Raw genomic sequence first — 24,598 nt, forward strand, 5'->3', positions numbered from 1 at the left:
CAGGCAGAATTAAAGGAGGCCCAAGATTTTAAAATCTGTTCACTGGAGCGCCCGGATACCCTAGTGCAAATCAAATGACTACTACTGAAAAGCAGTGGGAGGAGAAATCGATTTCTCTTCTGTTGGCTGTTAATTTTCTGTTTAAAGTGAACTGATATCTTGAGGAATATTGACACTTTATTCTTTATTTTTTGACACACTACATTTTACGAAGTCCTATGGTAAAGGCATGTTTTACTAAATGTTGCTAATAGAGCTCCCAGTGATTGGTGATGCATGCTAACATCTGAGAACGGCTTAGAGTAGCTGCTAGAAAGGACAAGGGCTGTTTCATTTCTTTTCTGTCCATCTCTTTCCCATTAGGTTTTCCTCATAAGACTGCTTGAGGGAGAGAGTTTACCAAAGCATACGAGCAAAAAACGTGGGTGTCTACTCAGCAGGTCCTGTCATGGAGACAAACACAGCCAATCTCTGTGCTCACTGTGATCTTTCATAGTTGCTTATTTACACTAACCTAAATGAATGTTTTTGTGTCAAATCTCCATTCTCCTGCCCTGAGTAACCTGGCTTCAGGCCACTCATGGAAAACTGGCCTCAGGGTGTTCCTATCTTGGTGACTGGCTACAAAGAACATCCTAGGCATTAGAGGGTGGAGTAGGGTCTGAGATCATCTTTGCTAGAAGAAACTCCAAGGCCTTCGGTGGGGTCAGTGAAGACTGGGAAACTTGTGTTTCCACAGAAGCTGTGTTTCTCCCAAAACAATGAGTAAGGACCCAAAGAGGCTTCTTAGAACATCGATTTTACCGGATAAACAACCCCAGGTTCTGGATGCTGGGGGGGCTCCTCTGTTATTTCTGGGATCTTCAGCTGGTCTTCTTTAGGTTTCTCCTTCAAAAAAGATTTTCTCCTCACAAGCTTACTGTCTTCTTTCTCTACCTTTTCCTTGCCTTTCTTTCTACCAGTTTCCTTACTCTTCTTTTCTGCTTTTTTTTCTTCCTTTAAGCGCTCTTCTTCTGCTAATCGATCTTGTTCTTCTTTCCATGCCTGTGAACACATTTAAAAAAATTAATGGGATTTTGAAACACATTAGATCCCACTCAGGTTCATTTGGGAGAGTATTTCAAATGCTTTTTGTAAGTGGTATCTCTAACAAGTTAATATCCTGACCTGGAGACCCTGCATTTAGCTTTGCTTCTCTTCTCTCACCCAACTTCCTGGTACTACACCCTGCCAAAGCTCTTCAGATGTTACCCTTTACTCAGCTGCTTCTCTCACCTGCTGCTGCAATTTTCTTTAATGCAGGTCTTCTTATCTTTAGCCTGAACTATTACAACAGCCTCTTAGCTGGTCTCCCTGCTTCCTATACTTTTCCACATGAGCTGAATCCCCAATTTAGATCGTAAACATGGTTAATCAGCAATATGGCAGACCAGATGTTCAAAGAAACATTCCTGGCACAAAATATTTCAAAAGTGATAGGTAAAATATAAAATCATCATAGTGCATAGCAGGGCTGGCAGCAAATTGAGAGGTATGAGAAAGCACTAATCCAGTAAGGAACAGGAGAACTGAGGAGAGAAGTTTCCGACGGCTATCTGCCCATCCCTGGAGGCCTACAACTGGAGTTTTGATGGGCTACAGGGACTAGAGCAATAACATGGGAGTCAGACCTATGAATAGAGCAGGTATTTTTAAAAATGACACCTTTGTTGGGTGAACTAAAAACTTATCTTTCCCCATATAGGAAAACCATGAATTCTAGCTTGCTTCCTTGGCCCTGCGTGAAAGGCGAGGTGGGGTGGGAGGAGTCTTCCCTGAGAAGTAACCACAAGTCTATCTTCACAGCATGCCAAAATGTACATTGCCTTAAAAATGTATTCTAAAAAGACTGTGGGTAGATATGAGCTCACAAATGAAAATCACAAAACGTGAGGAAGTAAGCCAAAAGCTAGAATCTGGAGAAGAAACAAACTATGAGAACATACCTGCAAAGACTGAAGGTATTGGAATTATCAAATAGAGGATGTAAAATAAGGATTTTAATCTGCTTAGTCTTTAATTTGCTTCAAGAGAAGAAAGGATCAAAAGTATAAATAAGAAATAAGACATTTTTAATAGGCATTAAAAATAAGATGAGTTTGAAAGCCCTCTTAGAAATGGAATAGACCTTTAGAAAAGCAGTACAGTATTTAAATAGGTAATGGTTGAGTCATTTCCAGAGTTGATGAAAGACACAAATCCTAACAGTCAGGAAGGCCAAAGAGTTAAAAGCAGGCAGTAATGGTCGTGTGCTGGATCTACCTCATGTTGACTGGAAAGAGTTTATTGGTAAATTTTCAGGAATTTTGCGAGCTGGTTGTTAACTATAGCCATTATTTAAAATTAAATTATACGAATGCATACTCAAATAACATATTAAAAACAAAGACATTAAATACTCAAAACTTACCACCTTCTTTTTTTTTTTTTTTTTAATGTTTATTTTTGAGAGAGAGAGAGAGAGACAGAGCATGAGCGGGGTGCGGCCGAAAGAGAGGGAGCCATAGAATCTGAAGCAAAAACTTAGCACCTTCTTAATTGTTTTGTTACATTTCCCTATTATCTATGTTTTTGATGTTATTTATATCAATTATATCTGTATCTTAGATATAATATGCGTACAATGTAATGGTGTGCGACTGCATAATGCTTCCAGTGCTGCATTCAGTGACGTCATATTGATGGCCTGATGGGAGTATTTACACTACACATAACAGCAAATGCTACAAAGCACGGACCAACTGACTGTTGGTTATCCAAAGTCATGAAAGTGATGGTGAAAATGTCAATAATGCAGATTAAATTTAAAAGTGTTCTGTTTGGAGTTGTTACATTGTAACTAGTAGTACAATAAACTGAGGAAATATGCTTCTAGTATCTAAAAAGTGATGCAGCTACCAAGTGAGGAACACCAAGGCTTGCTGCCAAACACAAGGAGCTAGGAAGGGTCAAGAAAGGATCCTCCCCCAGAGCCTACAGAGAGAGAATTACCCTGCTACCACCTTGCTTCCAGATTTCTAGCCTCCAGAATTGTGAGACAATAAATTTCTGTTGCCTGGAAGCTTCCCTGTTTGTGGCATTTCATTACGGCAGCCTTAGGAGGCTAATAGAGTTGGGAAGGGTAAAACAATAATCCTGGATGATGCTCGGACCCCATGTTTGGAAAGTGTATCCTGATCCAACAGCACCTTTTTTACTATTTTAATACAGATGAAACCTGAAGTGCTCATGGGCAATGACCCTCCATTGTAGCTGCTCGGTGGGGCATGCCTATGGGAACTTTATGGGTCTCCAGATACGGAAATTCTCTGGAGTACTTGTAATTTACACTGGAGCGCTGATGGCCCTTGCCCCAGGAATAGATTGGAATAAGATATCTGGTAGTACAAATAACAAGGAAAGTAACTGTTTTGGATACCACCTGTGTCCTTTTAGATGGAAAGCAAGCCCTGCTATATAACAGCACACAACAGAATCCAGTTTCACTACAAGTCTGTAAAATGAGACAGAGCGTATAGCTTCATCCCCAACTGACTTGTAAATAAATGAATCATGGCCAATTGTAATGACACCTGTCCATAATATCTGTTTATGAACTGATTCTGTTAGGAAGGCATACCAAAAACCACTGAAATTCCAGGGTTTTTTTTTTTTTCTGTAACTGAATTATACCATAACCATACTGCAATATGGTGTAACTCTGGCATTGGTATAGTCAATTACCATATGTAAATAAGTCATAATACTGATATTGATGATTAAATGTACTAGGAGATAGACAAATCTTCCTTCAGATGTAATATTAACGGAAAAATGACTAGCCTGAGGGAGAAATGGATTTTGCTAACTATCAGCTAATTTCTGTGCCAAATAGTCTATACAACATTATCCTAAGGTACAAATAATACTGAATTAAAGGGGGAACAAATAATCAAAATATTACAGAAATGTGAAATGTATGTAACACTTTATAGGATGGCTTAGTTGCTAATTTACTTCTATCCCTACTCCATTCTGGATCCTCCAAGTGTTAGGCATATTCCTACTGATACTATTGCTGTACCAAATATGATTATTTTGCTCTAAGAAAGCCTGGGCCAAGAATTAGGGCTTGACCTGTGCAGTAAAGAATTAACCCTGCCTAAAGAAATGTTAGACTCTTGCCCAGCTTATGGGAGGTTACCTCGAAGGCCTTAGAGCATCCTGCCTGATGAGTGTCTTTGTTTACTTGGACTACAACAGGTAGTGCAATTTATAACATAATTTATAGTGGGGTCTTTGAACCATGTGCTATCAGCATGACCTCTGGAGAGGCTAGACACAGTGCAACCGTGTGGTCCCTCAGTCATGTCTGTGTAACAGACCCCCAACAAAGCCCTGGACACCAAGGTTTGGGTGAGCTTCTTATATGTCAATACTCCATGCATGTAGTCACACTCTGTTACTGGGAGAGATAAGCACTGTCTACACAATTCCAATGGAAGAAAACAAAGGAAGCTTGTGGCTGGAACTTTCAGAGGCCTTGCTTGCCCTGTGTGTGCTTCTCTTTGCTGATTTTAATGTGTATCCTTTCACTGTGATAAACTGAAGCTGTGAACATACTAAAAAGTAAATAAATAAATAAATAAATAAAAATTATTATCTGATTCAGCAAAGATGTTGCTCATGTCATTGATGAATGAGTGAGACCTATTCCTCCGTTGTTCATTTTTGTTTTACCTGTTCACATCAATGAAAACATCAATCAACATTCATATTGAATGTTTGTCAATTGTAATCACAGGTTGACTAAGAGCTTAGTAAAAATCTGTGAAAGTATTCTGTGAGAATCAACTGGCTAAATGGAATTTACAACAAAAAGTAGTTATGTTCTATAATTTGTACATTGTGTGCTCTACGCACTATGTTATCAGTAAAATTTAGAATAAACATATTATTTTTTTTTTCCCTGAGAGAGCTATTCCTAAACATTTTCCAGCACACCACTGAGTATTTTCAAAGCAGCTGGAGAGAAAAGGTAAACTGTTGGGGCGCCTGAGTGGCTCAGTTGGTTAAGCGCCCCACTTTGGCTCAGGTCATGATTTCACAGTCCGTGAGTTCCAGCCCCGCGTCGGGCTCAGAGCCTGGAGCCTGCTTTGGATTCTGTGTCTCCCTCTCTCTCTGCCCCTCCCCTGCTCATGCTGTTTCTATCTCTCAAGAATAAATAAACATTTAAAAAAAATTTTTTTTAAAAGAAAAGGTTAACTGTTTAAAAAGAAATGATAAATTAGATCAACAATTTATTAACAACTACAACGTCAACCCAGGAAAATGTGGAACAATATCTTGAGAGTACTAAGAAGATATATAAAAAAAAAAACAAAACTGAGAATTTTACAAATGAAAACCATATTTAATGAGTAAGGGTAAAAAAAAAAAAGCCAATTTTTAGGTAAGTAAAAACTGAGGGTTTTACAAACCCCCACTAAAAGAAGTTTTAAAGGAAATACTTCCAAAATATCAAATGTGAGAAGAAATGCTTGACAAACAAATGATAAGCTAAATAACACTGACTACGTAAAACAATGACAATAAGAATGTTCAGTTTGTGGGAATAAGAAAAGATAAAATAAAACTTAAAATATAAGTTGGGAGAGGGAAAGCAAATTTTAAATAATATTAATAGGTCCTTGTATTGTTCTGGAAGAAAGTAAAGATATTTTATGAAGTTTAGATTTCATTAAATTACATATACAAGTTGAATTTCTAGAGCAACCACTAATAGAAATAGAGTGCATACATTTTAAACTTCTGTCAAGGGCCAGATAGTTAATATTTTAGGCCTTTTGGGTCTAGAGGCAAAGTTGAGGACATTATGTAGGTACTTGTGTAGTAAGCGAGGAAAGTAATTTTTGCAAATATTTTAACAAGTCATTGAATACAAATTTCTTTTGTAATATAAGTCTACTAATAAGAAAAATAGAATTGTTTTTTGGGGAAGGACAACATTTCACTTAGGGTTCAAATTAGTGTTGCCATCATTAACTGATTGAGAATGAAAAGACAAAATAAATTCAACATAAAATAAAGTAAGAAAGGTGGAAAAAAGGATCATAGAAAAGGCAGGATATAAAAGGATTCAACTCTCCTGTTAAAAGAGAGATCATCCAGATATGGATTTTTTTTTAATCTAGTTTATAGTCCCTCTGTACAAGAGATATGCTTAAAATATAAACACACAGCAAGGTGAAAATAAAGAGATATAAGCTGACAGTTAAATGCTACCTGAAAGAAAGATCTTATCCCTTTATTTTTCTTTATTAATTTCAGAATTGGTTTTCTAAGGTTCATAAAAACTCTGTTGGGATGTTGATAAGAATAGCATTGATTTTATAGTATATTTCATTTCCTAAGTTGAATCTTCTCATCCATGACTATGGTATATATTCCCACTTAATTAAGTGTTAAATGTCCTCAATAATATGTTGTAATTTTCTCCATAAAGACTTTGCTTATCTTTTATTATTCTTTTTGGCACCTTATAGTTTTTGTTCTTCTTGTGAATGATATTTGTTTTCGATTACATTTTCTAATTGGTTATTGCTAGTAAATAGAAACTCCAGTGACTTTTTTCCACGTTGATACAGCAACCTTGCCAACTTCCTTAATTTATTTGAAAAGCCAAACTAACACTAATAGTGATGCTTGTTAGTAACAACGCAAAATCTATAGACTAATTCATTCATCATGGCCACAAAAATTCTAGATAAAATACTATCAGATCAAACCCAGTTATTTATTAAAATAATAACATGCCATGAAAAAATAGTGCTATCATTCTTAATCTATAATGTGCATAAAGATGGTTCTGGGAGATTATTCAAAATTAAAATTCCTAGATTCGACTCACAAAGATGTAATTAAGATGGAATGAAGGCATCTGTATTTTCAAGTCTCTTCTCCCCGGAGACCCCTAGGCATTCATAATACATGTCTTTGTGGGATGAGGACTAAACTTTAGGAAATGCTGAAGAGGAGTTTGCTTTAAAAATGCAAAAATTATTCCTGTTGTTAAATAAGTCTCCATACTTCAATATATCAATAAAGAAGAAAAACCAACATACATTTTTAAATTTTAATAAAATAAAGCAGCAACTAATAATAAACTCAAAGATTTGCCATGTAATGATGTTTACCATTAAGACCACGAAGCTAGGGAGGCTCACCAATATTAACCTACACTGTTTTGTGGTTTATTGGATACTAATGGGGGTGTGGAAGTCAGCTCTTGCCTACCCAGTATGTGAGCTTACAAAAAAGCTACTGTAATTATTATTATTTAAAATTTTTAAAAACATTTATTCATTTTTTTGAGAGACAGAGACAGTGTGAGCGGAGGAAGGACAGAGAGAGAGGGACACACGGAATCCAAAGCAGGCTCCAGGCTCTGAGCGGTCAGCACAGAGCCCGACATGGGGCTCGAACTTACAAACGTGAGATCACGACCTAAGCTGAACGCTTAACTGACTGAGCCACCCAGGTGCCCTGAGATTCATCCGTATTTCTGTGTGTAGCTATAGGTCATGCATTCCCAGAGCTGTATAACATTTCATCATAGGACTAAACCACGCTAGGCATTCCACTGATGTATATTTGAATGGTTTCTAGTTTGGGAGAATTAAAAATAATGCTGCAAGAACAACTCTGTCCATGTGTCTGGGTGCACACATCCATGCATTTCTGTGAGGCATATCCTTAGGAGTGGAACTGTTAGGTGAAAAGAAAATCGTTTGCTTGACGTTAGTAGATATGCCCAGTTTTCCAAAGTGGAAGTGCCCACTTACATGTCAACCACCAGTGTATGAGAATTCACTGTGCTTCACACCTTTGCCAAAATGTGGTATTGTGTCTTAAATTTTAGCCAAAAATGGTTGATCTGACTACATAAAAGTAAAATATTTCTGTATAAATAGAAAAATAAGTGGTGCTTATTAATAAGGAAATTAATACTTCACATATATCCAAATTTAAACTAACAACATTTCTTTGAAAATAAGTTAGATCTGTAGATATTATCTGGAAGTGATATTCATGATACTTTGCTATAAAAAAAATAGTATGTGGAAGAGTAAAAAAAAAAAAAACAAAACCAAATCTAAATCAAAACCAAACAAATGAAAACCCTCTTTATATTTGTGTATGCATGAATGTATAAGTATAGAGCATATCAAGTTGTTAATATTTCTTATTTTCAGGGGTTTGGAGACCCAGAGTAATTTTGACTTCTTATAAAAGCATACATTAAGTTTGTAATTAAAAATTGGAAACAAGAAACAAACACCTGCAGCAGAAACAGAGACGATATGAACAAGGCACCACATTGGATTTGGGTTTTATAAAAATGAATGATACAGAATTCCTTCAAAGTTTATCATCTGGAGGAGGAGACAGCTTGGTGGGGAGACTGCTCTTTCATTGCAGATTCAATTATTTCTGAGAGGTTAGCAAAAAAGATCACTTTTGTTCCACCACACAAACTCTCTATCACACAATAAATTTGAATTTGTAAATATTCAGTGTCATCTGTCTTTCCTTGAATTACCTTGAGAGAGCCTTCTAAAATAAAAGGGATCTTTTCCTTCTCTTTTTCTTTTTCTTTTTCTTGATCCGCTATCTCTCCTTTGCTCATTCCTTTGTTACCTAAAGCCAGAGAAAATTAAACTTCTTAGGGACTCTCTACAACGAAGGTTCATTGAAGGACCAAATGTCTGAACTGTAGGGGATCTCAAAGGCTATCAAGTTCAACTCTCCATTTATTCATTCCTGACTCCTTCTCGCTGTCGCCAGAGTGGGTGTCTGAAGTGGGACTGAGCTCCTCCAAGGACGAGGAACTCAATGACTGTGGAGAATGTATTCCATTCTCACTGTGTTGAGACCTTGAAGCTTTTACTGAAGTAGACTCTCTATCCATAGAGCTTTAACCAAATTAATCCTAGCTTAAGACCACACAGAACAAATCTAACTTTTTCTTCCACATTGAAGCCCTCCTCTTGCTATAATAGTCCTTCTGTTTGGAAGATTTACAACTTTCCTCACTTAAGAGGTCTCAAACTGAATGCAATACCTACCAAGTGTATTTCAATCTCCAACTAACCGTATTCTGGATTTAACAGCATCTAGATAGTAATTAAACTTTTGGTTCTGTTCAGAAGCAGAATAAAGAAAAGGCAATTTTTCCTGCTCATAGGCAAGTGTGGCCCTAGACACTATTGTGAGAGGGTAGCCCTACCTCTCTTTATATAGTCCCATCCATCATCCCAGATACTTAGTGCTGTCCTTCTGTGCCCCCGTCAGGAGAAAGGCCAAACTGATGGATGAATTATATAACCATTTGAGTGAATGGTGACTGATTCATTAGAATTAAGTCAAACACAAATTCTTTTGGTAATTGACAGAAGTTGCAAAATCTTTGGAAAATATATAGCTTTGCTTCTTTATGAGAAACCATTCTCAACTTATGCTATCAGAAATAATGAATATTATTAACATGGAAACCATTCCCTAGTGAGATATCCTTATTTACCACACAGGTTACCTCATTGTTTTACTCCTTTATCAAGTATCCTTCCTCTTTTTTTCACTCTCTTCTCCATTCCCCAACAGCATCAAAGCCATGGAAATTAACAACAAAAATAAATATATGTATTGACACCACCCCTTTTAAGTGCCTGCCACAAATCCTCAAGAATCCATTTTCCCTTTATTTCTAGATTCCTACTCCCAATTAATCTTGAGATTCTTCTGATTGCTCTTCCAAGAAATGTCCTGTTTTAATCTCACTTTTGGAATCTATAAGTATTCTAATGGAAACATACTGACTCCGAATTTGCCTCATATATTGTCAACAAATCTTAGATAGCTGAAACTATCAACCCTACCAAAATGAAGACATCTGGCATTTCCCTAACATCACATTTAATCTGCAGGACAGATCGAATCTTCCAGATCTGGCAGGAGGTGGCATCAATATAAGACAAATATCCCATTATCCCATCACCAAATTGATCATATTTAGAACTCAGCTATTCTATTTTTTAGAGAAAGCAAAGAGTCACAGAAATTTGTAGGCAACTCATTTTAATACTGAAATATTCAGTCTTGATTAAATTATCAAATGGAAGAATATCTTGGGACTTTACGTGTAAGTTCAACCAGTGACTTACTTTTAGGTTTTTTAACAGAATACATTTTGTTAGAAGTGATTTTGGTAGTAGCAGAATATTTCAATTCCAGCTCGGCCTTCGTCCTAGTGATTTCCTCAGCCATTTTAGCTTCCTGATATATAGCTTCTTCTTTTATGATCCAATCTTGAATGGAGTTCGCAACAAGTTCCAAATAATTCCTAAAATTAAAAAAAAAAAGCAAAGAAGAGAAAATGACAATCGAGTTACTGTTAAAGTCAGTAATACGTAAGACACCAACCATGCAAATAAACTTTGCAAAAATGAACTGATCCTAAATTGCCCATATACCAAATGCAATAGACTCAATTATATCCTGATGTAATTCGTACAAAGTCATCAAATATAAATATCCAGTGAGCATATGAACAATGCCCAACTTCATCCACAATTAAAGACATGCACATTTAAAAATGAGATGTTTCTAACCCAGTCAAGGATTCAAAAGTTTAATAACACCAAGAGTTGATGACAGTTTAGAGAAACAGTCACTCTCAGCACTGTTCGCTGGAGAGTAATATGGTACAATCTCTTTTTAGACCAATTTTATAGCATAATAGAAACTCTTTCAAGTGACGATAGCTAATTGACTGACTGGATTAATTGAAATGCTCCAGTCTTGCTGTAAACTTACTGGCCTGGGAATACCCACGCTGTAAATACTGTGCCCTACGCTGCATGTGCACTTAGGCTCACATCTGTGAGTTGTTGCTCACCAGGGGTCAGTCATAGTTGTTCCCAAATCCATTCATTCTATTTATGTGGATGACTGTAATTATTTTTAATTAAATGTTGTATATACTTACAACATTTGAGTGTCCTTAGAGAGTTGTTTCTGAGGAAGTAAGTTGAAATATTTAGGTTGGATAACCAAGATTAGTTATTGTCAGATTGTGTGAAAGTGAGGCCTAAGGCTTGAAAAATAAAGCTACAGGGTTTCTATAGTCAGGCTGTTTCACAGTTTTCTCTCATTTTTGATTCCCTTTTAAAGAAATGAACTGAAAACCATAGACTGTGAATTTGAGGTACTCAATATCTTCATTGGGAAGGGAAAAGACATCTCAAACTCAACCTTTCCCCAAATGAACCAATCTTCCTCTCTTAGCTGATGGCAAGTCTATACTTCAGTTCATCAGCCCAAATGCCCTGAAGTTATCCTTGACCACTCTGATTTTCTCACACTCCACTTCGCATCTGTTGGGAAATCCAAATGATTTTTTAAAGCACATATTTAAAACATATTCAAAATCTAATCATTTCTCATTTGCTTCACTGTTCTCTTCCTGGTCTAAGCCACCATCGCCCCTTGCTGGGATGACTACAGTAGCCCCCCAACTGGTCTCCCTGTACCTACCCTTAACCCCCTGTAGTCTATTCTCAACACAGAAGAGAGAGATGTTTTTCACTCTAAAGGCAGATCATGTCTCTCTCAGGTTCGATGTGTCTGCCTTTCAAACAAAACCTAGAGTTCTTGCTATTTATTCATGATGAGGGAACACAGACTCGTACACAGCCCAATCAGTATTCAAATGAAATGACAAAATAAAGAATATTTCAGCATGCAATGACTCAGGAATTCCCCAGCCAGATACTTTCTGAAAGAATTAGTCACAAATGTACTCCAGCTGCATTGAAAAAATAAATCCAAGAAAGAAGACAATATGGTATATAAAAAAAAGGGCTGAGGAAGAAAACAGTACAATTTGTAATTAAATGTAAATAATTATTTGTGCTAATGTCTGTGATTAAAAATATTACTTAACAGTTGGAAATAAAATTTCTAGACAATTTCAAAATGGCGATTTCTTGGGAGTAAGTAAAAATATGTTAAAAATTTTAACATCTGTGGAATGATATTCATACTCATTAGCTCCAATTACGATATAAAAATATTTAAATATGTGATTTAAAAGGATAACCTCTATAGGGATATTAATAGAATATATAACTTTAAAAACATCACACACTAAGAATGAACTAAAAAAATTCAATCTAAGGATGAAAAGGGATTAATCCTAAAATAGAAATATGCATGTAAAATTAAATGGTAAGAATGAGGCCAAACATATCACTTATAAAAATAGAAGTGAATAGATTAATTCTTTAAAACATAAAGTTTTAAAATATTGTTATTAATTATTAAATTAATTATAAAAATCTTTCAAAGACAAAGACAAGGATCTCAGAGTAGCTGGAAAAATCCAAGGTAACACTGAAAAGACATGTATCTACAAATCAAAATGACGCAGAAAAATAAAAGGGTGGCAGATGGCTGACTAGAAAGCCAGAGAAAGTCCAGCTCCTTGATGACTTAGGTGAGTAGCTGAACTACCCCTGAGATACTGCCCAATTCTAAATTTGTCACTACAGAAGAAAAAGAATTCCCTTATTAGGTTAGCCACTGTAGTCTGTTTTCTATTAACATAGTGAGACACAATTCCTAGTTGACATGTAAAATTATTGAGAAAGTCCTATATATATTTATATATATATATATAAATTTCTGTATAAGAAGACTATCCAACAATATTAATATCAAACGTGGTGAAATTCAAGGTGAAAAGCATTAAGGGGAACACAGAGAGACATTTGCTCATATTGATAAAAGTTACAATGCATTAAGAAGGATGCTTCTGAAATACAGATTCAAAAGTAAGTTTAGACATACACACATATACACACAATACATGCAAAACTAACAGGAGAAATAGACAAAACTATAATCATAAAGACAGACACTAATACATCTCTCTCAGGAATGGGCATTTATTGTGAGACGACTGTTTAATTTCATTCCGAAAGACATCCAAAATCCAAATGTCATGCATGAATGTGTAGAACAAAAATCACCAAAAGTAACTGAAGAAGAAATAGAAATCCTGGATAAGAGATTAACTTTAGAAGAACTGCAAAGCTTGTAGATTATCTGTTCCTCATCCTTTCCCAATATTGTCTCTCCCATTGGGCTCTGCCATCCAGCCCGTAGGGAGCCACTACCTCTAAATAGTTTTCCATGTGAGGCATTCCTACCCTTCCCCAAATAATGTGCTATATTATGTAAGCTACTGTATATGTGAGCAAAGGATTAGCACACGACCTGTTTTCCCAGTTATTCTGTAATCCCATTCTCTGTGTCTTTCTGTATCCCTTTAAACTAAAACAACGCTGTACAAATAAATAAATAAATACTGGATATACATTAACCGGCACTGAAAAAATAATGAAATGTTCTCATAATTACTGAGAGGACAGAGCAAAGCTTTAATATCATCAAGAAATAATTAAGGAGCTTGGCAGAAAAAAAAAATCACTGATTCCTAGAGGTCTCAGTTTGCTGAGCACCTGACCGCTGTGTTGATATGTCACTCAGTTGCCCTACTTTGGAGTCTTCCCCAGATCAAGTGGAGTTATCCAAAACCAGCATGAAGAATGTCATGTGTTATAGTTTCTACTTGGAATCTTTCAGAGGCAGTTTTATTAGGGTCTAAATAAATCAAATGTAAGGTAATGAAATCCCCAGTAGACTTAATGGCTCCAGGAATGATGTCTGTCTTGTTTATTTGGTATAGGTTTAATGCTTATTACAGTGCCTGGTACACCTCAAACATGCAACTTGATAAACTAAATTGAAGGTTTAGTGTTTGGCTTGAAGCACTTACCTTAGGCTAAGAAACTGAAAGCTAATTAACCAAGTAACTAACAAGCTAACTAAAATAAGATAATAATTAACTAAACTGTCCAAGGTGGTTACCTGAATCCAACATTGGAGTGAAGAGCAATATTCCAATATTCACAATGCAGACGTTGAATATTCATTGGATTATGAAAGACTAAAAGTAGAGAGTTGTCTTGCGTATGGTAGTAAGAATCAATCCACCTGTATTGCTGCCTGGCTTCTTGAAGAACCTGAAATCAAAATAATTACATTGTTGTGTCTTTTTTTCCATGAGAAGCATCTCCTGCTAAGGTATGTCTCTGCCCCCTTACCCTCATCCCTTTATTTCCACACTTAGTCTCACTGTTAAAACATCAGTGGTAGAATTTGGGGGGAACATTTCGGCAACTCTTACAGAAAATAAAATACTAGCCTCCAGGCATAGAGGCATTTGCTCAAGTGTTTTTTATTCAGGCTTGGAGATAATAATTAAGTCAAGCAGTTATTTAACGTTTTCCATGCCTTTATATAGATCATCTCATTTTCTCGTCATTAAAAACCCCGGATAAATAGGAACAATTATTTTTCCTATTTTGAAATATTAAAATCCTCATTTTTTCAGTGTAAACTGGGGCTGAGAAAGGATGAGAGGTTTGTCTAAGAAGATAGAGTTCGTAAGTTCTGGTGCCAGGACACCAGTCTCTGTGTCATCATTTTTGCACTCCAAAGAGTGCTCTCCACCACACCATGCTGTAGTACAGAGGAACAAGGTGCATGGTCTTTCTCATACATACTGTTTGCACGTGACTTCTAACCTTGGTCTTTTCCAAAACATTCCACCCTCAGCATGCACTGCGATCTCAGCTACTGACAGAGGAGCACAGAGGGCAGGGCACACTTTGTCCTGCTTCTATTTCACTGCCAATCAATATAAGGAAACATGTCCACAGGGAAATAAATTACACAGCTGTGGATTGTTGTTTTTGTTTTCGTTTTCAACATCAATCTCATGCAGGAACTTTCAGTTCTCTGCTGGTGGGTGATCTGAAGGCATGGAATTGCATATTATGTTAGGAAAGGACTGTTTTACTTTTGCTTTCAATTTTACACTGGTAGCATTACCAAAATAATACATTTACTTCCCGGATCTAGTCCCCTGTATGAGTGTCTTTATGGAGTGGTATTGAAACTATTACATCTGTTCCCCGAGAGGCAATACCAGAGACACACATGTGGTGAATATTTTTGCATTAATTTTGTTGTTGTTGTTACATAGGGTACTATTCATTACTTTACTTTTTGGAGATGCAAATTCCTTTTAGACTTTAAACCCCCAAACAAAACATGTTCATTTCTGATGAACATGAATCCTTCTTTCCATTAGAGAGCTCTGTAAAATTTGTTTTCATGTTTACTTTGGCTGCTAGAATTTATAGCACCAAGTTTCTCAGAGCTATGGCTGCTCTCAATCAATGTTTGATAAGTTTTCAAATAGTATCTTTCCTCTCCATTTTTTTTTTTTACTATTTGGCTTTTCCCTATTATCCTATATTAATATTGTGATGCCATGAACTTTAGTTAAATTTTTTTTTTATTAAAAATAAACACATATTGGGGCGCCTGGGTGGCGCAGTCGGTTAAGCGTCCGACTTCAGCCAGGTCACGATCTCGCGGTCCGTGAGTTCGAGCCCCGCGTCAGGCTCTGGGCTGATGGCTCGGAGCCTGGAGCCTGTTTCCGATTCTGTGTCTCCCTCTCTCTCTGCCCCTCCCCTGTTCATGCTCTGTCTCTCTCTGTCCCAAAAATAAATAAACGTTGAAAAAAAAATTAAAAAAATAAATAAATAAACACATATTTATTGAAGCATTATTCACAGTAGCCAAGATATGGAGGCAACCCAACTGTCCAACCACAGAAGATGGATAAAGAAGATGTAAAATAGATAGATAGATAGATGGATAGATAGATAATGAAACCTTGCCATTTGCAACAACATGGATGGATCTGGAGGGTGCAATGCTAAGTGAAATAAGTCCGTCAGAGAAAGAAAAACACTATATTATTTCACTCATATGTGGAATTCAAGAAACAAAACAAAGGAAAAAGAGACAAACAAAAAACCAGACTCCTAAATACAGAGAACAAACTGGTGACTGCCCAGAGGGGAGGTGGGTAGGGAATGGGTGAAATAGAGAAAGGGGATTAAAAGTACACTTAGTGGGATGAGCATTGAGAAATGTATAGACTAGTTGAATCATTATACTTTACACCTGAAACTAATATAACACTGTGTTATTTATAGTTCAGTTAAAAAATAAACACCTACTATGTGCCAGGTACTGTGTAGGTTCTTGGGGGAAAAAATGAACAAGATAGATGAGATTTTCCTTTAAAATTTAATAAAGATTTTTACAGATCATCCTGGATTCAGGGAGGTGTCCTAAGCAGATGAAATTGATGGGAGTATCTGATTCATAGAATGGACTGGACGAGAGCAGAAGCAGGTTAATGATTAGGAGGATGTTGCAGGAGAAGAGGAGGGTGGCTATAGCAACAGTGGAGGTGGTGAAGAGCTTGAAGATATATTTTGAGGTACACCCTTCAAAATCTGACGATGGATCAGACATGAGGGATGCAGTCAAGCTGAGATAAGTGAGAACTCTTAGCCTTCTGGCTTGAAGGTGACATTTTCTGAGATGGATGAGGAGAGAAACATGCTCACGTGGGAAAATTATGAGCTTTGTGTGGGACCCTGAAGTTGAGACGCCTGTCATAAATTCAAGTGGAATTTGGAGTTAGGTATCCTAGTATGGAACTAAGAAATCATTTGGAAGATAAAATTGTAGCAGTCATTAGCATTAGGTCATAGATAATAGATGAAATCGTCACAAGGATGTTTGCAGAGGAGAGAAGAAGGTTCAGGGCTCAGACTCAAGCCATTTCGATATGTAGACATTAGGTCAACAAAAGTCCAAACAGAGCACTGAGGAGAAGTACAGTTTGGCCCCTTGGAAACCGAGAGTGGGCAGTGTTTCACAGTGAAGTGATCAGCTCTGTGATGCTGTTAAAAGACCAAGGAAGATGAAGCAAGATAATTGTCCATTAGATGTGGCAGGACAGTGATTCATAAAGGGGTGAGGACAGAGCCAAATCGAAAAAAAGCCAAAGCCTGAAATGAACTTCCATTTTAAAGATGAGAGATGAAACCCATGTACTTCTTGACATCTCATTAAAAGAACAGTAAAATTACTGGGTTTTAGTACCACAAAGCTGAAGGTCACAGGAGAGGAGACAAAGGCAACAACAGTTGAGAAGCTGGAAAGCAGAAGGATAACTGCCGGTAGAAAGAAAATCAAATTCTAAGATTAATTTTACGAGAGGCCAGAAGTAACCTTGTGCAGAAGTGCAGAAAGGCTCAAGAAAGTACCAGAGCACTGCCCCACTCTGAGAGTGGGGTCAAGGAGACACTGAAAAATAGGAAGATTAGAGTATTTTTAAGAAGCCGTCAGGGCCTCCGGAAGCCCTCGACGATTCTGAGCAACTAGGCGTCTGCCCATCTCTCACCTCAGCGGACAAAGGGAGGATTATGACCTATAGAAATGACCCCGTGGATTCTAAGAAGAGGGATCCCAGGCACTGCTAAGGGGAAGATGTGCTACAGAAAAAATGAGAATTGTTTAAAAGCATAAATTGATGTCCAAGAAATATAAGGTGACCCACATGTATAATTCTACATTTTATAGTAGCCGTAGTTTACAAGTAGAAAGAAACAGATAAGATTACTTTTTAAAATATATTTTATTTGGGGCGCCTGGGTGGCTCAGTCAGTTAAGCATCCAACTCTTGGTCTTGGCTCAGGTCATGAGCCCCGTGTCAGGTTCTGCGCCTACAGGGGGGAGGCTGCTTAGGGTTCTGTCTCTTCCTCTCTCTGTCCCTCCCTACTCACTCTCTGTCCTTCTCTTTCTCTCAAAATAAATAAATAAAAACCTAAACAAATATATATTTTATTTAACTCAATATGTCAAAAAATTATCATTTCAATATGTAATGAATATAAAAATTGTTAATGGGATATATCACCTTTTTCATATTAAGTTTTTGAAATTTGGTATATATACTTAAACCAAATATATAGTATACATGTAGTAACATATATAATAATAAGTAATATATACTATATTATTTAAGTAATATATACTATAGTATATAAGTAATATATACTATAGTATATAAGTAATATATATACTATATATTATATATAATACATAATAGTATAATATATATATTACTTATATAGTAAGTATTATAATACTATATACATATATATATATATATATATTAGAAGTAATATATATACTATACATAAGTATATAAGTATTGCTTATATACTATAGTATATACTATAGCAAACATACAGAACGTCTCAATTTGGACAAAGTACATTTCAGGTAATCAGAAGCTACCTGTGAGTAGTGGTTACCATATTGAACAATGCAGATCTAGAGACTGGATGGTAAGAAGTGTAACTGCCTTCCCCCCACCACTCAGCTTCCAAAACCCTGACAGGTAAGTTATGTCTTTCAGTTAGGAGATTAGGGGTTTTCTCCCCTGGAGAATTTAAATGGCTTAAGGGTACAGACTAATATACCAACACTGATGGGTATCCCGAGGAAACTACCCAGCCAAGTCACCCAAAATGAAGTCCATTTATTGACAACTCCCTCCTTCCCTGACCTCATACAGTAGTACTTCCTATGATATTTTTAGTGTCTCATTAACATGAAGAAAAAGGCAAATATCATGAGGTATTATTCTCTGAAATGAAAAATAAAGACCAAAAAACAAAAGTAAAAATAAACTTGAGAGAAAAAGAAAAAAATTTGAGGAAAAATTTGAGGAAAAAGACGTCAAAGGACTTTAATATCCTCATAGAGATAAGAGAAGATATGGTATCAGATAAGACAAATAAGATGCTATAAAAAAGTAATTTGCAATTATAAATAGAACTTTAGGAAATTAAAAATGATGATAACAGAAATAGAAGCCTCAGTAGAAAAACCAAATGAAAGCTGAGCCATATCTCCAGGAAAAAAAAAAAAAGACAAGTATTGGAAATTAGGAGAGAAAAGGTAAGGAAATTGGAAAGTTCAGCACCAGAATAACAGAAAGAAGAAACAGAAAAAACAGTAGGGAGAAGGTTATCAAAGAAATGATTACAGAACATTTGTTTCCTAGAATATAAAGACAGGAGTCTCTGGATTGTTCTGGGCTTACCACTACGATACTTGGAAATAGAACCACACCAAGGCACATCAACAGGAAACCAACAACACTGGAGCAAACAGAAGATCTTAAAATCTCCCAGACAGAAGGAAAGAAACAGGCTCAAACAACTAATCAGGAATCAGAATTTCATTGTTGCTTTTCCTCAAGGACAACCCAAGAAGCTAGAAGACAATTGAGGAATGCCTTCAAAATGTTGAGGGAAAATGCTTTCTGACTGAGCATTTTATGTAAAGCCAAAGTGTGACTCAAACGTAAGGGTAGAATTAAGAGGGTTTCACACATCCAATGCCCCCCCCCCAATTTACCTGCCATGAATTTTAATTCAGAAAGCAATTAGAAGTGATAGCCCCCTACAAAAAGGGAGTAACTAAGGAAAGAAGATGACACGTGATTCAGGAACCCAGTGTCTGGTTGGAAAGAGAGGCCAAGGATGTGACCCAGATGATAAGAAAGGAAGCTCCCAGGGCCACAGCTGTGAAGTAGGCCTGGAGGGCAAGCGGGAGTTCAGAGCATATGGGAGAGAGGTGGCTTAGATGATAAAATTGATCGAGTGCCTGTGTGGTTTAATGTATTGAGAGGAGATTTCACTGTTTGGTGGAGAGTTTGGGGATGAGTAATATAAATGCATAGTAAACTACACAAAGGAAAAAAGATGGGAAAACAAACACCAAGGAAAACAAAAATAGTATCAAGAAAGAAAATGTAATAGTTCAGCTATGAATAAAATTTATAAAAATGAAATAAACTAAATATTCAATATTGAGCTACACAAAAATGATGATATAGTTAACAGTGTTAGAGAATGGGAAGAAGGGAGTATATGAGTGAGTGTGTACGTGTGTGTGTGTGTGTGTGTGTGTGTGTGTTCACATGCACATGCATACGCTAGATGGGGGTTGGCAGCTATTTCCTCAAGAGAGAATCAGTTGATGGTGATGCCCAACCAAAAGTAAAACTAAACAAAATATACTCATTATTAGAGGTAACTGAGTTAAGTAACACAAGAAACCTGTAAATGCCTTGAAGATTTTTACCTCTGAGTATTTGGGCATGGGGGTAGGAGGGAGTTGCTATTTTTCATAAGACTCTTTATAGAGCTTTCTGGGTTTATTTTTTTTTTAAATTTTTTTTTCAACGTTTATTTATTTTTTTGGGGGGACAGAGAGAGACAGAGCATGAACGGGGAACGGGGGAGGGGCAGAGAGAGAGGGAGACACAGAATCAGAAACAGGCTCCAGGCTCTGAGCCATCAGCCCAGAACCTGACGCGGGGCTCGAACTCACGGACCGCGAGATCGTGACCTGGCTGAAGTCGGACGCTTAACTGACGGCGCCACCCAGGCACCCCAGAACTTTCTGGGTTTAAAACTGTGTAGAGGTAGGGGCTCCTGGGTGGCTCAGTTGGTTAAATGCCTGACTCTTGATCTCAGCTCAGGTCATGATCTCCAGTTCATGAGATCGAGTCCTGCGGCAGGCTCTTTGCTGACAGCGCAGAGCCTGCTTGGGATTCTCTCTCTCTCTCTGCCCCTTCCCACCCTTGCACGCATGAGCTCTCTCTCAAATAAATAAACATTTAAAAAAATGTGTGGATCTAAAACTTTGACGTCAGTAGTTAAAAAGATAAAAGCAAGTACAGGTTTTTGCATAAAATGTATACACAGAAAATGTAGGGTTACTTGTTATTTTGCATGAGCACAAGTTCTGTGGCCAGATTTCTCGGGTTCCTATCTTGCTTCTCTCACTTGCCAGCCATGTGACCTTGCGGAAAAGTTACTCTTGGTCAAGATGTCTCAATTTGCTATTATTTACATAGGTTTCTACTTCAAAGGACTGTTGCAAGGATTAAATGAACAAATAATACTTACTAATCATTGCTAGCAAAATGGTAAGTGCTCAATAAACACTAGCTATCACAGGTTCCATTGACCTGTAAACTGCATCCGAAAATACTTTGAAATGTAGTGAAAACTTCGTAGAACTGATAGGCAATATGGGAAAAATAAGATTGCTTTCCCATAATGCCTTACTTTTGTTCTTAGAAAATATGTGCAGCAGTCATGTCTATTTCCTTTCTTCTTCAAGATTTTATAAAAACATCCCTTTGGGTGGAGATTCCCTGGGCGTGCATAGCTCGATCTGGGAATACATTCATTTTAAAGCTGAAGTAAATGGGAATATTGATCAGAAGTAGATCTGAGAGAGTGACCTAGAAGCGAACTGTTCTAAATCATACCATGACTCCCCAGACCTGTCCAACCATCTCCTGGAGACTCACGGTCCATTAATACCTGAAGCAGAACTTTCGGTTTAAAATGTTCAGTGTAACTCCAGTCCATTAAACTGCGTTGTTGCGTTTTCTTTATGTCCTCCAGGTCTGCTTCCACAGTCATCTTCTTGGGTTTCTAAAAAACCATAGGAGTACAATTTCAGCTTTAATTTGTTCAAGTCCAAATAGAGCCCTCTTGGACTCCATCGACTAACCAGCATGCACTCCATTTTAATTGGGGAAATCTGCATATGTATAAATCCATATGGCAACATTTTTAGGAGAGTTGCTGCCAGAAAGAGTATGCCTTTGAGTTTTTTTTTTTTTATGGGCAACATAATCTAAATATTTTTATTGTTAGGTTATACTCTTCTGAGTCCTGTTAGCAATTATAGGCAGGTTTTCTGAACTCACTTCAAGACAGCATTAGTTCTACATGGCTGTATGGTCAGCAGGTGTTTGTGAGGTTGCCAAGCCACACTGTCTAGAGAGGAGCATGGAGCTTGGAAGTTTTGCTTAAGCCGCTAGTGAAATTAACTCCTTTCTCTCCAGTTGGAGATGTCCGAGTAATCCCCTTCCTTATCCTGCTAAGCATCTCCTTTGTGTGTGTGTGTGTGTGTGTGTGTGTGTGTGTGTGTGTGTCTCACTCTGGGTCACAGTTTTCTCAGATCATCTTACTTGTATCTACACTTATAGGAAAACAATTCCTTACCTTTTCAAGAGGATCAGCCTTTGTGACTGCTTCATCTTTGATCTCATTGTTCGTGGTCTGTTCTGTAAATCAAAGACACCAACATCCAGTTGTGTTTGGGCTTTGTTCTTGCCTTTGTCAGTGCTGTGCCTTTTTGTTGCCCATATGATCTATGTTTCTGTGCTGAAAAGGTAATTCCTGAAAGGCATGTTTCATGCCTCCAAAAAGGTGTTTGTGTCAATAATTCTAAATCAGTGTCTACCTAGAAAAGTTATACTAAACCCTTGGAAAAGAATTCAGCTTCCTCTATGATGCATTCCTAAATCATATCAGATAATTATGCCTTCAGGCTATCTCCCTCACTTCTAAAAATGTCCCTTTACCTTTATGAGTTGCAAATATTCGCTGATTAAACTACAGCTCTTGTGATTCTGAATCTCTCATATAGAAATGGATAAACTATATAGCACATTCCCAGTTTGACCAAAGAAATGGAGTGGGTGATGAATCTTGGGGTAATGTATTTGTGATGCCGCTGAATAACTGAGCCAACATGGCTTTTTACCAACCTTAGAGCAACAGCAAATTAATCCCTGCATAGTCATATATAAAATGGTCCCACCTTCACTCTCCAAACACATCCCTTCCACTCGCGTTTTGCTCCTTCCTCTCCAGGCTCTCCAGCTTGCTTGCTGTGTCTTAAAGTTTTTACACTTGCCTTTCATTCTGTCTTGCTTTGCTTTTAGATAATCACTTGGTTCAAACCCTTATTTCATTCATATTGTTACTCCAATGTCATCTCTTCCAGGGCTTTTCTGCCTTTCACCCTGTTGTATTTTTAATCACGGCATTTACTAGCATCTGATAATATTTACTTATGTCTATCTCTCCATCTTGGATGTGAATTCCTGGAGAATAAGAACTTGCTCTTATTTTCTGTAACTGTACCCCGAGTGCCCAGCACATGGTGGGACTTCAGTACAGTTCGTTCTGATTGAATGAAGAAAATCTATATCATATAATAAAACTGGAAATGTATCTAAAGCCATACAGAGAGAGAAGAACTGTGGAAGAAACCCAAAACAAAAGCTTATCTTAGGGTAAGCATAAGATTCAGCTTCATTCTGTGGCAAAGAGAACTGTATCTACACCTCTAGCGGGAGTAGTTAATCATGTCTACCAAGGATAGACCAATGTTTTTCTTTCTTTTAGGAGCATAGCTACTTACATTTTTGCTACTAGTTTCATCTTGCCTTGGGCTGGTGAAGGTGATGGCATGAGTGTTCCATTTTGATTTAGGGGAAAACTATGAAGTCAATTCAGTTCAGTATTTATATAAATACATCTACTCAAGAGAAAACTCGGGCCAACTATAACTCTAAATAGACCATGATGTCCCTTGTGTCCCTAAAGCAATTGATATGAAATCTGTGGAATAAAAATTATTCTATTCTGTGGTCTGCCAGATTTCCGGGAGATTTGATATTCCCTCCTGTGTCTAAGGATCCAGCAGAAAAAGTCTCCAGTTTAGAAAATATGTTTTAAAAAATTGTGCATCAGTTATTTTGTCAAAGGAAAGAACATTCTAAAACCAATCTGAACTCTTTATTTAATAGTAGAGTAAAAATCATTTTTTCCTTTCTTTCTGATTCTGCCTTCAACCCCATAATCCTTTGACAGTGTGATTCAGTAGTTTTTGACACATCTGGAAATGGATGCTTTCTCATCCCTTTGAAAAACAGCTTTCCTAATCTGTTTTACTTTAGAGATAACAAGATCCCTCTGCAAAGCAGTTACTTTATTAAAAAAACACCCAACAAGCATAGAGGGCACATCTAAACCCATAGCCTCACGGTTATCAACTCTCAGGTTTTTCATAAATATCCAATAGGCCCTGTCAAGTTCAAAAACAGTCTCAGATGGAAATCCAGTGTTTGGTTAAGAAAAGCACAAATATTCAGTCCTTCACATCCAGCAACAGGTTTTTATATGTATTTGATGCTAAGATGGTTTCGCAGGAAATACGTGAACAATTTCTGCTTTGTTTCAAACGATTTTAAGTGGCTGCTTTAGAAGTACGATTCAGAGTCGGGGGGGGCGGCACGCAAGACCAACAACAAGTTCCCTTAGACACAGCAGCCATCATGGGGCACCAAAGCTCAGCCACCTCCCCTGTCTAACTGTAACAGTTCCTTGATGGGGGTCAATACACACCCTATAGGATCCTTTACAGGTTGTGGGGGTACAGCTCTCAAGGATTGCTCCGTCTCTAGGACACGCTATCCATTATAGCATTTTTAGCCCCGAAGATTTAGAGTTGCTCAAATCATCTACTTTCCACCAGGATTTGGGACGCTAATTTACATGGTCTGACCACCAGGTGGCAAAAGTTGCCTGAAGAAAACTACACACCAGTTGCTCTTCTAAAGAAAAGAACAAAACAC

The 24,598-nt window shown here is 37.2% G+C and overlaps 1 protein-coding gene across 3 annotated transcripts in view; it reads right to left on the reverse strand.

Annotated features, from left to right (window-relative positions):
* The window catches only part of SPAG17 (sperm associated antigen 17), a 239,686-nt gene that overhangs the window by 108,054 nt on the left and 107,034 nt on the right, over positions 1 to 24,598 (reverse strand). For all 3 annotated transcript variants that reach the window (XM_045478817.1, XM_045478815.1, XM_045478816.1), the window contains exons 16-21: positions 22,176 to 22,237; positions 21,486 to 21,599; positions 14,011 to 14,165; positions 10,242 to 10,420; positions 8,621 to 8,718; positions 805 to 1,044 (exon numbers count right to left, since the gene is read on the reverse strand). In XM_045478817.1, coding sequence (XP_045334773.1) covers positions 805 to 1,044; positions 8,621 to 8,718; positions 10,242 to 10,420; positions 14,011 to 14,165; positions 21,486 to 21,599; positions 22,176 to 22,237 — 848 coding nt within the window. The remainder of the gene's footprint in view (positions 1 to 804; positions 1,045 to 8,620; positions 8,719 to 10,241; positions 10,421 to 14,010; positions 14,166 to 21,485; positions 21,600 to 22,175; positions 22,238 to 24,598) is intronic.

This window comes from Leopardus geoffroyi, chromosome C1 (genome assembly GCF_018350155.1).
Source record: "Leopardus geoffroyi isolate Oge1 chromosome C1, O.geoffroyi_Oge1_pat1.0, whole genome shotgun sequence".
Classification (NCBI taxonomy): domain Eukaryota; kingdom Metazoa; phylum Chordata; class Mammalia; order Carnivora; family Felidae; genus Leopardus; species Leopardus geoffroyi.